Source organism: Thunnus thynnus, chromosome 15 (genome assembly GCF_963924715.1).
Source record: "Thunnus thynnus chromosome 15, fThuThy2.1, whole genome shotgun sequence".
Classification (NCBI taxonomy): Eukaryota; Metazoa; Chordata; class Actinopteri; order Scombriformes; family Scombridae; genus Thunnus; species Thunnus thynnus.
Genome location: NC_089531.1, coordinates 6094383 through 6108195, shown reverse-complemented (window position 1 = coordinate 6108195; position 13813 = coordinate 6094383). Strand labels below are relative to the sequence as shown.

The 13813-nt window shown below is 36.6% G+C and overlaps 1 protein-coding gene across 2 annotated transcripts in view; it reads right to left on the bottom strand.

The window, feature by feature from the left end:
• Positions 1–8031: 8031 nt before the first annotated feature.
• The window catches only part of LOC137198331 (major histocompatibility complex class I-related gene protein-like), a 95590-nt gene continuing 89808 nt past the window's right edge, over positions 8032–13813 (bottom strand). The window contains exons 2-6 of one of the 2 annotated variants that reach the window (XM_067612089.1): positions 13122–13388; positions 11219–11497; positions 10801–11097; positions 10122–10220; positions 8032–8995 (exon numbers count right to left, since the gene is read on the bottom strand). In XM_067612089.1, coding sequence (XP_067468190.1) covers positions 8946–8995; positions 10122–10220; positions 10801–11097; positions 11219–11497; positions 13122–13388 — 992 coding nt within the window. In that variant the 3' untranslated portion in view covers positions 8032–8945. The remainder of the gene's footprint in view (positions 8996–10121; positions 10221–10800; positions 11098–11218; positions 11498–13121; positions 13389–13813) is intronic. The other variant, XM_067612088.1, reaches the window with a different exon arrangement.

Here is a 13813-nt window from a genome sequence, read left to right as displayed (position 1 = left end):
TTTAACAAACTGTGTTGTGTTTGAACATGTAAACATGCCTGTTTATAATAAAAATATATCTGTTTGCTATTCAACAAAAACACAACTTTACATTTTTACAGTATTTTTACTTACCTTCAGTTTGGTTCAGTTGCTGCTTCAAAATGTCAATGTCAGCTTTTTGGTCATATTGGGTTGACAAACACTGCTGCGTGTACCACTCCAGATGTTGTGGATCATCTTCTATCAGTTTCTTTGCCCAGTCCTGTTTGACTCCTGGTATCTTACTGATGCTGTCACAGTAACCCGTTGGAGCTTCATTGATCACCCCAACAACCACAAAATCTGGGAAGTTTTTGACTCCAGAGGACGTTGTGAAGAAAAACTTCAGCGAGTGTTTCACTGTAAGAGAAAGAGGTTTGAAAGGTTTTGAAATCCACTTTTCATAAACATGCATTTATACATATGTATGATACTTACATTTAATTACATTCAGTATTTTGTCCAGCATGAAACCTCAAACACACAAAGTTAGTGATGAGCTGGTGATGAAAGTAGAACATCTACCAACCTAAGAGCCAGATATTATACTTGGAATGATTGAGACTAAACAAAAGATAAAAGGAGAGTGAATATTGACCTTCCATTGGCCAAACAGCCAAAAACACAACTCAAAACACAAATGAATGCTAGATATGTTAATAGGCAATTTTTTGTTGACACATTTTGCCATAATGACTAAGACAGCTTTATTAACCTTAATGATCATCATTTTATATAAGATTAGTAATGACTACATATACATTCAAGTGTAAATCTAATCAAAATGTTAAATCTTGATATAAACATCCGTACACTGCTATGGGATTCCTGAAAGTGGAACAACATATGGTGAGCAAAGCATGACTTACAACTATCACTTACTTCCTTATTGTGCCTTATTATGCTTGAACAGTGACAAAATATCTTAATCTTTAGAAATTATGTTATTTTGTTATATTTAATTTGATTGATCACATTTGTAAAAAAAAAAAAAAATCTGTATGTAATCATAATAATTAATATGAGTTATTAGTACAGTAGGAAGCTGCTATGATATGAGCCCTGAAACCTGATCTGTGATTAGTCGATCTTTTAAAATACACTGAGACATGATGTAGCCCATGATTCATGCCTTGGTTTATAGTTTTCACATTATTATGTTATAATTTAATGTTGTATTCCTGTCTTGCAACACTCTTGTAATATACAGTATGTAGATTATTATTATTATTATTATTATTATTATTATTATTATTATTATTATTATTATTAAATGTAATAAGAATATTACCTTGAAATCACAGTTACAGTCACAAAGGTCCTCTTATGAAACATTAAATTCATTGGTGTCATTCACTGTGTATTTAAAACAATTCCAGATACAAAATGTAAAACCTCCTTTATTAAAGTAATACTTGAGGTCTGTGCTTTGAGGTTTCAACTTAATTCTTGTTCTGTGAATACTATATTATTATAACATATTATATCATATTAGGCCTAGATTATATTATACTGCAGTACAGAATCTATAATCTGAGTTTACAGCATGAGTAAACATTTGAAAACCATTTGCTACAGTTTTGTCTTTTATATCTAAATTAATTTCAATGAATGGCACTATTCAATAAAGTCAAAGATAATAATCTGACACACAGCCAGATGTTAACAACATTCAGAACATCAGTACTGTACAGAAGCTGTTATTTCTGCAAAATCCCGAAAATATTCAGTTTCAGTGACACGTGAACGAGTTTATCGTTAAGATTCATGGATTAATCTAACACGTTTCAGACGTAAATTGATCTCTATTAGCTATATTTCGACGGACATCAACAGGTTAAGTAATTGATACTAGAAATAAATGAAAGAAGCAAAATACAGTACAAGTAAGAAGTTTGGACCAACCTTCTCATTCAAGAGAATGGGAAGGTGTGTACAAACCTTGGACTGGTACTGTACATGAAAGTTGTTTTGTGTTCATCAGAACTATGGGTGAGCACCCATGGCAGGTATGCGTCTTGATATGTCTCCTCCGTGGCGATTACGCGCCTGTCTAGAAATGATTTGTAAATGATTTATTTAACATTGCTAAAGCCATTGATTAAACCCTATGTAAAGGACGACTCTTTAAAAAGTGGTACAGGTAAAGCTTGATCTAAACAGCGTAAAAGTGCCTAATATTAAAGTGAAAGTGAATTGTATAACGCTAGGCTTTCTACATTCTTAAAGTTAATCTCACCTGAAAGTGTGACAGGAAAGAAGATCAGCAGAATAACAAGCTCTACCGTCTTCATGGTGTGACTCTTTGAGGAGCCGAGTGACCACTGCAGTAGACAAACCAGTCGCCGTCTTAATTTTGCTGTGCGTCTTTGTGTGTTGTGTGTGACAGTGAAACCTACGTACTCCACCAGTATCACACTCCACCTGACGCGTGAAGACGTCCAGCCCACTGACTATCACTAATCTATACAGACATACATTTTACCCTTAGAGCAAATGTAATAATTAGACATATTTGATAGCTCAATGTACGACAAAAAGTTCATTGATTAACAATAGTGTGCATTCAGTATTTTAGCGGAGCAAAATGGGGTGATTTTGACAGCTGCCAGGATCATTTGTACTAGTGGGTAACTGTTTTGAATTGTCTGGCTCGGGACATCAGTTATTTTACTTCTAGAAGGTTCAATGACCCGAGTTGGCCCACCTGCGCATAGCTACACAGGCGCATAGCTACACAGGTGTGGATCATATTATGATCTTTGCATACAACAGGAGCCATACGAAAGTGGGCCATTTCTGGCCCAGACAAAATGGATGTGAGCCCGAAGTAGCCTACATGTAAAATAACAAATATGGCCTTAATATCCCAAAACAAATGTGGGTCATTTTGGGCAAAGATGCAGTGCTCTCTGCGATATGTAAACTGGATGTGACCCTAAAGTTGCCCATGTGATACATAGTAAATATGGCCCAAATATGTAGATATGTATATTAGTACTGGCTAATCTGGAAGTGAGCCTGAGGTGGCCAACATATAATTCAGCCCATGTGGCCCAGTCATCTTAAAACATATCTGGGCCAGTTTTGGCCAAGATACGGCAAACTCAGAACCAGCTAATCTGGATGTGATATGATATGATATGAGATATGATTTACTGTGGTTCTAAATTAATCATAAAATTTTAGAGGTGAAGCTCAGTGTAGGTGCATACACATCGATAATGTTTATAACTGGGAAGGTAAGATTCTCTGGAAATGCTCCCAGAAGATAATTTTTCTAGAGCAAAGTGTGCCCTGGCCTCCTCCTCTTATAAACATGGAATTTACTGTTCCATGTTAGTCCAGGGATTATTGTCCTAACAGTCCAGCCACAGTCCCCACCTCTAGTCTAAGAACTGGTTTCCACTGCCTTGTTTTGTGCAATTAGGGTTGAACCCCACATGTACCCAATTGAACTGATTAACTGATAGCACCTTGTTGGGGGCTGCACAGCTTAAGGCAGCTGTCTTTCCAGTGACACACAAATGCTTTATCCACAGGTCCTGGAATTTGCAAACCATGTTGACTGTGGTGACTGCAAAAACAATGTTGCTAGGCCTGTTGCTGGCAAACAGGGGTGCATTGCCAAAATGCTACCATTCCATATAGGATGTGGGCCATATGAACATTAGGAATGTCGGCCAGTTCTTGTCTATTTGGTTCGTTCTTGGTTGACATGCCAGAATAAAAATGAACTGTGGTCCAGATTTGGGCCAGATATCGTTTATTTGGTTTGTTTTTGGTTGACATGCAGTAATGCTATGGTTTACTTGTGGCCAGGATCTGGCAAACAGGAGCAGACCACCCAAATGCCATCATTTCACGCAGTATGTGGGCCGGATGGAGATATGGAATGTGGGCCCGATCAGGGCCAGAATAAAAATGAACTGTGGTCCAGATGTGGGCTAGATCTGGTTTATTTGTTTAGTTTTTGGTTTACATGTGGCATTGCTATGGTTTGCATGTGGCCGGGATCTGGCAAAAAGGAGCGGACCTCCCGAGTGCCATCATTCCATGCGGTATGTGGGCCACATGAAAGTGTCGGGTGTGGGCCAGATATGGGCCACAGCAATTTTGCTATCTGGGGAGTAACCTGATTACTCGTGATTCACACAGTGGTGAGTGCAAATTAACTGCAAGGTCCTGACATGCAGCAGCCAGCAGGTTAATAACGTGACCGCGACTGTCAAACTCTCCTTCTACAAAGTCTGTGGTCTCCTCTCAGCATCATTTGTTTAGTGCAGTGCGAGCAGTGTTTTTTTTTTTTTTTTTTAATGTAAAGCAAGTTTATTTGTATAGCACATTTGAACAAGGCAATTTAAAGTGCTTTACATAAAACATTAAAAGCATTAAGACAAAGTGCAAAAGAAACACAACATAAAATGACATTTAAATACAATAAAAAATAGTTTGCCACTTTGATTCGACTTTTTGTGGAAAGACCGTAACAGACACATTATTATTCAAAGCAGAGTATTTGTCTTAAAGCATGTCTGAGGGGTAAAGTTGCATCTAAATTACTCACACACACATTAAGAGCTTTGACCCTTCACTGATGTTATTCTCTTTGCCTCTGTTGTTGCAGTTTGGCAGCATCCAGTATGTGTCAGTGATGTGTGTGTTGAGTCCTGCTGTGTTCTTCAGTCAGGTGTGTAGATGAAGAGTTAACCTAAATATCTACATCTGTTTGGTTGACATCATCTGATTGGCTTGACAGTAAACCAGGTAAAACATTTTAGCTGTGGTTTACCTCCAGTTTGGTGGAGATGCTGCTTGAAAGTGTCAGTTTCTTCTTTGAAGATTTGGTGGTAATCCATACAGTTGAGTGTTTTCTTTCCCAGTGTTGAAGATCCTCCCTGATTAATTTACTCATCCAGTCCTGTTTAAGTTCTGTTCTCTTGATGTAGGTGTCATATTAAGCCACCTCAACTTCATGAAACACTGCAACAGCCTCGAAGTCTGGAACGTTTGAGACTCCAGATGATGCAGTGAGGTAAAACTTCAAGGATTGTTTCACTGTAGGACAAACAGTTCAGGTTTTTAAACTCCATTTACTTTTTATATGATTTTATTGTATGACTGGCTGTAAATTTCCTGAAGACAACAGATTTTTATTTTATTTTATTTCAGTTCACTATAAGTAGAGAAGTCAATGCATCTTGAAATATATCAGCATGAGCTTGTCCTGTGTCAAAATGTCTAAATTTAGATGTAGGCTATTTTAAAATTGAGGTTAATGTTAAAATTAAATTACAGCAGTTGAGTTGTGTGCTACACTTTAATACACTCTGTGCTGTTTTATTTCCCCTACAGAGGGCTCTAACAGACAGTTAGGGTGTACTGAAAGATTAGAAAATGTGTCCAAAAACATCATTTGACTTTTTCCCAAATTTGACTGCTGAAGCTTTGCAAAAGTTCAATCAGAAAAACTTTATTCATGCTTGCTTTATTCATTTTTTATTTTCATGCTTCCACATCAATCATCCAACTGATTTTCCACTTTACCCGCTCAGACTTTGTCAGACTTCTAATCATCTTGTTGCTATCTTTAACTTTTCCTCCATCTACTACTGTCAGATGCCATTTAAAAAACACATCACATTTTTGAGTAATTTTATTTTATACTCTTTTGAACTGTTTTTTAAACCCATGAATTATGCAGAGTAACCAGAACATTGCAGTCAAGTGTTCAAATGTATTTTTTTAATGATTTGAACACCAGAAAGGAATTTTTTAATTAATTGAAATGGTGGCAGATTACCTTAGCAAATAAAACTACTGGTTAGGCATGTCTAGATCCCACTAGTGAAGTGACCCTTTGAACACAAACCTTAAAATATATAAAATATTCTGATATATAATATTGAGTTTTAAAATATCAGTTATTTAGCAACATTTGAACTTCATTTATCTATTATGCTTTTAAAGTACCATAATTTCTTTAATTTCTAGATATCTTCATTTTTCTATAGAAGTGTCACAATTTTATTACAAAGTAAACGCCTAATCAGCCATTGAAGTAACAGTTTCTGAAAGTGATAAAGCAACTTCACCTTTTTTGTAGGATATCAACTTTAGCTAAGATTAACATTGAAAGTGAGTCAGGAAACAATTGGTCTCTTTTCTTATAATTTGAGGTGTTGTTATAACTGAAGATGTGAATAGTTCATCACAGCATTTATTGTTTTGCAAACCATTTGAAGTAATTCACTGCATGCAGAGTGTGTCTCTCAGTCAGGTTTCTGGATTCAGTTAGAGTTATTGTCAAGATCTGGAAGGACAAACACACTGTGAGGGTTTGGTCACATTATGTTTCCTTTTCATTTCCCTGCATTCAGCCCTGAAAAAGTATGTGATGTCACGTATTGTTAGTGATAGTCTGGTACTAAAAATGGTGATGAAACACACTAGAATAATAATATAATGACTCGTCTATTTCCAAACACAGTGCAGCAGTGTTTCTATTGACTAACTGAGCACATCTGCCTGGTCAAGTCTAACAAAAGTGAACTCTGATATGTGAATCTGCCAGGCAAGGCCTCTATTAGTGAAAAGCCAAAAAAAAAAAAAAAAAGGGGGTGAAACAGCAGTGTATCAGATTTTGACAATATGATATCTGATCAAAACAAGGCTTCATTGCATCCCCTACAATGGCCTTTTGAATACAATAAAAAACATTTTGACCATTTTCCTTTTTTTTAAATGCATATGAAAAAAAAGTAACATCGGTTGTCTTATGGGTCAAATTTGACCCGGTAGTAATTATGGGTTGTTCATGCACAGAAATATATGGTAAATCTTGCCAAACCATCATCATAAACCTAACCCTAACCTTAACCACTGACCCAAAAATCAGCTTTTTCCCCATTTAGGGACACAGCTGGTGTCACGTCCTCATGAAGCTCCTCTCCATCTTTCCTCCAGAACATCATGGCTCTGTGAAGGTAGAAACCTGTAGCGTGGCAGCTGACTAGAGAGGAGGGAGTCTTCTGGAGGAGAGACACTGAGGGAAGCTCTGGTGAGACAATGGGGAGGGGCGCAGGGGTGAGGGATAGAGGTTAGAAACAGAAGAGGCATTTTAATATTGTGTCTGTGAAACTGCATCAGGTCATGTGACTCTACCTATTCTCAGCAGAGAGCTCTTCCCAAGGTCCAAATACTTCTTCAATAACTCAGGGTAATACTAGGTGAGGAAGTAATTATGGCATTCATTGAGAGCTCTGTCTCTTTCCAACTTTTGTTTGGTGATGACAGCTTGTGGTTTTGGAGCGATCCATGTCAGTGTCTTCAGGTCAAATGCTAAGAAGTCTTCTCCATCATAACCAAACTGAATAAACCCATTAATCTCTCCAGTCTCATCATCCCATTCACAGCCACTCATCCTCTGGAAGATGTGGACACTTGAGAGAGAGACAGAGTGCAGAGTGAGATCCCACAGACGGTTACAGGTGGCTGGAGCCTATGTGAGGCTGTGTTTTAGAAAATGTCAAGGAACATGTGGAAGGGTCACCTCTTCATTGCAAGACCAACACACAGAAATACACAAACTGACATCAAGGGGTCAAACTTTCCAACCAAAACGTACTTGACCTGCAGTTATTAAGCATCCAGATCAAACCAAACATGACAAGAAGGGCAACACACACACACACACACACACACACACACACACACACACACACACACACACACGTTGACCTATGTCACTTTTGAGGACATTATGTTGACCTACATTGATTTCCTGGAGACAGCTGGTGTCCCCAGTTGGACAAGCTGTCCCCAATTAACTGGTCTTTAGTCTGAAATTTGTCCCCAAAAGTAGCCTATGATAGACACACATACACATAGACACAGACACAGATATTGTTTCCCAGCTGTATAGCAGCTTTCTCATGCTTTATTTCTCACATCTCACCACACACCTGGCAGAGCATGCACATTTTTAATGTGTAAGAAAATATAAACAAGTTATTTTGGGAATTATTTTGTTTATTATTGCATCATCTCGTGGCCTTATTTGCCTGTTCTGTTCATCATAAACGATAAAACAGATAAATTGTGCCTATTTTAAATTAAAAACAATTTGTTAAGTTAAATGTTGCCTCAGGTACATAAAATACCAAAGTAAGTATATATATATTATGGTTATTGATGAATAATAAGTCACTTAGCAGGTAAAACATTTTACTGGATGATAATTAGTGTTTTTTTCAGTGCTTGTAAATGAATTCAAATATGGGTCAAAATTGACACATGAACACTAAATATGTAAACCCTTTCCTAACACATTAGGAAGGATAATCAATATGTTTGCATGCTGAGAAACCAAACAGAGACATTGTGCCAATGTAAAATAACAGACAGAATTGAGAACATTTATAAAATATTTATAAAAATTTATTTTAAAAAAATTATAAAATTTATAAAAAGTTGAGAAAATGATCGGATTATTAAACCCATTTCAAAATATAGATTACAAGCTTACAATAAAAACATATAAAAGTACAAATATAAAATATAAGTGTATATATTCGGGCAGACAACAATATTATATGAAAACTTTAGTCTCCATGGATTAATGAGGCATAAAACACAATCATAAAAATGCACATTTGATTGATTGATTGATTAAGATCTAAAATATCACATTTTGGAACATATTAGTGACCAAAGCCTTAATTTATTTACTATGCCTTTAATGTACTACTGTCATCATTAGTTGAAGAATTGTTGTTGTTTTTCAGCTAAAATGTGACCCAGAAGTTTAACACTGAATGAGGAAACAATTTGTATTTTGTGTACACTATTGAGCAGCTTTGGTTAACTAGAAGTGTGAGTAATTAGTCATTTTTCTTGGTACCACATGAAGTCTCTCACTGTACTCAGGCTTCTGGATTCAGTTGCTCAGAGAGCTCAGAGATGTTGTCAGGAGCTGAAAGGTCAGAAACACACTGTTAGTTCATTTATCCTGCACTGAACTGGCTTTAATTTTCAGTATGCCCAGTGTCTGCAACACGTCCAACATATGACATCTCATCCAGAGCCATGTGACTCTGCATCTGTCAGAATCAATGACCTGGCTCACCAACTTGAGTGTGACATTTGCAACCTGCAGCATCCAACCCCATGAACTTCAGGCTAAACAGCAGCAGAATAACATAGTCTGTGTTTTATTTCTGGAAAGAGTTTGATGCTAGCATTTTTTAATTTTAGCATGGCACATAGGCAGTTTATAATGATAACAGTGGCAGATTTTATAACAATGATGATTGATTTCAGACAGAAGTAGAAAAAAGCATTTTTAACTGACAATCATTGACTTTGCAGGCTGAAATGATAAGTTGCTAACACATTTTATCAGTTGTAGCTGGCTAGCCAATTAATTTTATGAGTTTGTTGAAAAGTCCATCTCAGACTGACTTGGTTTTGGAGATAGAGGGTCTTTATATTTACAATTGATGGCTTCATCCATGATATCATGCTAAAAGAGTACAAAGCAACATTTACTTGACATAAATACAGCATCTTCACCAGTTTCCATCAAACTCAGAGACAAGTGTTTTAAATCATCTATGTAAGTTCAGCTTGACCCATCGTCAGAATAGTCACAATTATGAAAATAAGACCCAGGATGAAAAACACTAGAATTTTCCTCTAAATTGTTACTGGTGGTGCCCCGAGAATACAATTAATTTTTCTATTTACTTAACTTTATTTTCCAGTAAACTTTAAGTATCCTGATAGAAGTGCATGTCTGATTAGATAGAATAAGAACAAAAGACAAAAGATATTATTTCACACATTTGTAAATGCCAGTATATCAACCTCTCACCACTGAATACATAAATTACATAAATATTATGATAAATATAATATTTTGCCCTTCTGCCCTCTGCCTATTACATTTCTCTATCATCATTATACTAGTCTTGTTGATGGATTCAGACTATTAATTGAGGCTTGTTTTACCTTTATAATCTGGTTAAAAACATCAACTCAAAGTCAATCTAAGCACACAAAACATTTAATAAGAACATCTCTCAGTTTATGTCTCTCACCTTTCTTCTTTTTGTAAAACATGAATCCAGCAGCAGCTATGAGGATGACAGCAAGAGCAACCACTGCAATGATGGGGATGGTCATATCTGTAAGTATCTCTGTTAAGCAAAAAACAAAGAAAAAATGACTAGAAGCAGGTTAAAACTGTTGCACATCTATCCATCTATTTATTAAGACTATATGTGTCATAATTATATTAGTAAAACAGACAAAGAAACAAACATTAAAGTGATAAAGAAACTGCTTTAGGATGAGAGCAGCTATAAACAAGTTAACAAACAAACCGTCAACAAACTAGAACCAGAAGTAAGGACAGAAAAACTAAATTAACAACAAAATCACATGCAGAGACTTCAACTTCAATTTTCAAACACAAATTTGAACCACTGACCAACTGACAGCGCTGACCTTTGAGAGAACAGAGAGCAGGAGAATCCAAAATGAAGAAGCTAAAAAAGGCAGTTTGCAGTCAGTCGTGAAACAGGAGTCTACATTCAAAACTTTGAAATTAATTTATCAACTGAGGCAGCTAGCTGACTTGCTAACTGGCAGTTTAGGCTGTTTGTCTAATCCAGCACCAAAAAAGAGACAAAAAATAAGCATGAACTGAAGGAATACTAAAGTAAACTAAATTTGTCTTTTTTGTCTCATTTGTGTAACATTTGATTCCAGTCTCACCCCAGTTGCTTCTGATCACAGCTTTGTCCAGTTTGTTGATGATGTCGTCCTTCACACGAGAGAGATGAAAAACACATTCGTACTTCTTCCAGTCATCAGGTGTGACTGATGAAACATTCAGGTCAACACTCATCTGGAAGGATCCATCATGGTTGGGGAGGATCTCTCCACGTTCCTCATGAAGCTCCTCTCCATCTTTCCTCCAGAACATATCGGCTCTGTCAGGGTAGAAACCCGTAGCAAAGCAGCTGACTGGAAAGGAGGGAGTCTTCTGGAGGAGAAACACTGAGGGAAGCTCTGGAGAGAGAGAGAGAGAGAGAGAGAGAGAGAGAGAGAGCAAGACAGACAAAGAATGGTAAAAGCAAAGCATATAAATATCATTGTGTCCATGAAACTACATCAGATCATGTGATTCTACCTGTTCTCAGCAGAGAGCTCTTCCCATAGTCCAGACTCATCTTCAGCCCCTGAGGGCAAATATTCGTGACAACGTTCTTAATGAAGATTGATCCAGCTTTGTCACTATCCTTCTTGTGTTTGATGATGACAGCTTGTGGTTGTGAAGCGATCCATGTCAGTGTCTTCAGGTCAAATACTAAGAAGTCTTCTCCATCATAACCAAACTGAACAAAACCAATAACCTCTTTAGTCTCATCATCCCATTCACAGCCAGCCATAACCTGTAAAATATGGACACCTGAGAGAGAGACAGAGACACAGACTGCAGTAAACCAGAGTGAGATCTCAGCACAGTCAGCTATCATCAGTTGATATCACATCTTCACCACAGAGACACACTGATCCACACACACTAAAACAGAAGATCTACACCTTCTGCTGTTATTGGCTGGATGGAAACCACTCACAGCCAATCATCATCTGGACAGTGTGGACGACTCAGAGAGAGACAGAGAGGCAGAGACTGCTGGGAAACAGAGTCCATTTCCTGTCTTTACCACAGAGACACACTGCCTCCACCGATACCAACACACACTTTATCTACACTGTTGAAGGTGGTGTGACTTCATGTGAGCTGCAGGAACAAACACACACACACACACACTGAGGTGGAGTCCTGACCAACACACACAGATTAATCCTGATCCTGGACTGAAGATTAAATAAGAATAAACCCTGCAGCCAGTGGATCAGTCCAACAATATCCTTCTCCTGTGAGAAACTACAGACTAGACGGTCCTGAAGCTGCTCCAGAAGATTCCACTGAAGGAGAGTTTTATTCAGGATTAGTCACTAGACTCCACCTGCTCAGCCAGGACATTGTGTCCTATTATGCATGTGTTACTACACACGGATATTATAATTGCTAACCTTAGTTTAATAATAGGCAGCCATGGTTTTTGAAGGATATTTAACATAAGTCAAGGGATATTGGGGCTTTGTACAAACATGAATTGTGCAGTATGTTCTGTTAGTCAGAGAAACAAACTTAATTTTGAGTTAAACTGACAACAGATCTTTTGTGTGACAATTTAAACACATAAACTAACTTGGTGGTAAAGGTATAAGAGCCAAAATATACTCCATAGTTTCCTGATATAGAAAACACTGGTCATGGCATTTTTTACCTCCACTTTTATCTTCTCGTTTTGTCATTGTGCATTATTGCTTACATAATATCTGTTATTTACCATGACGGAAACACTGCAAAAGTGCAGCACAGCAGTACTTAGTTAAATAGTCAACAATGAGTAAATAAAACACTGTTGACAGATGAAGAGGGGGTTGGAGAGAGGTTACTTTAAGTGTGTGTGTGTGTGTGTGTGTGTGTGTGTGTAGATACATATATGTTCTGATACTTAATACATTCAGACAAACATCAAATAGTGTCATTTCCTTATTCCAAGACCTTCTAGTAGGAAGGTACACATGCTTCAATAGATGTTGTGGACTTGAGCTTGTATATGATATATGAGTTTTCTGGTGTGTATGTGCACATGCAAAAAGTTACTTTGAATGTATGAATGAATCTATTTATAGATAGATTTGTATGTAGATAACCCTCTACATGTTGGGAAAGTATTCATGCCTGTGTATTATTTTATGTTGTATATGTTAAATGTATATAATATTAATAGTATGTCATATTTCTTGCTCTTCAGTTGGGGTGGTGGGGATGGTTTTGCAGATGGGGTGAGACAAATTATCTGTATTGTGTGTATGATGTATAAAGTTGCTTAACATTTATTCACCTAGTGTATTCAAGTGAATTGTTGTTCACCTAGATGTACAAAAAAATAAAGAAACAATTACTTAAACACACTAAAAACATTGAGAAAGTAAAAAAATAAAGATAAATATACCTCCAGTTTGGTTTAAGTACTGCTTCAGATTGATAAGGTCAGTTTTTAGAATCAGATGGGCAGACAAACAGGTCACAGTGTAAAACTCCAACTGCTGAAGATCATCTTTGACTAATTTTTTTGCCCAGTCTTGTTTAGGTTCTGCTCTCTTGCTGTTGCTGTCACAGCAACCCACCTGAACTTCATCAACCATTAAAGCAGCCACAAACTCTGGGAAGGTTTGGAGTCCAGATGATTCAGTCAGCAAATATGTCATGGAGTGTTTCACTGTAGGACAAAAAAAGTTTTAAATAACATGAATATTTTTCATATATGATTCTATGAGCACAACAGACTTTACATTTCTGTTCAATCCAAAGAATAATGAAGATTATTGTAAATTTTTTAAACCTTTATTTATACATAAGTAAATACATATTTAGAGAAGGCTGGCTAAGCGTGAATGCTCTTTAACAGCAATGTTCTGTTTGAAAGACACATACAAACACAACAGAAAAACAAACAGAATCAGGATTAGGTAGAGCAGGTATGGGAAGGATTTTGTGGATGGTTCTGAAATATTTTGATTTTTATGTGGCATTGTAATAATAAGTAAGTAGATAATAATAATAATAATAATAATAATAATAAGTAATAATAATAATTTTTATTTATATAGCTCTTGTTGCTACAGTGTTTCAATATTTATTGAT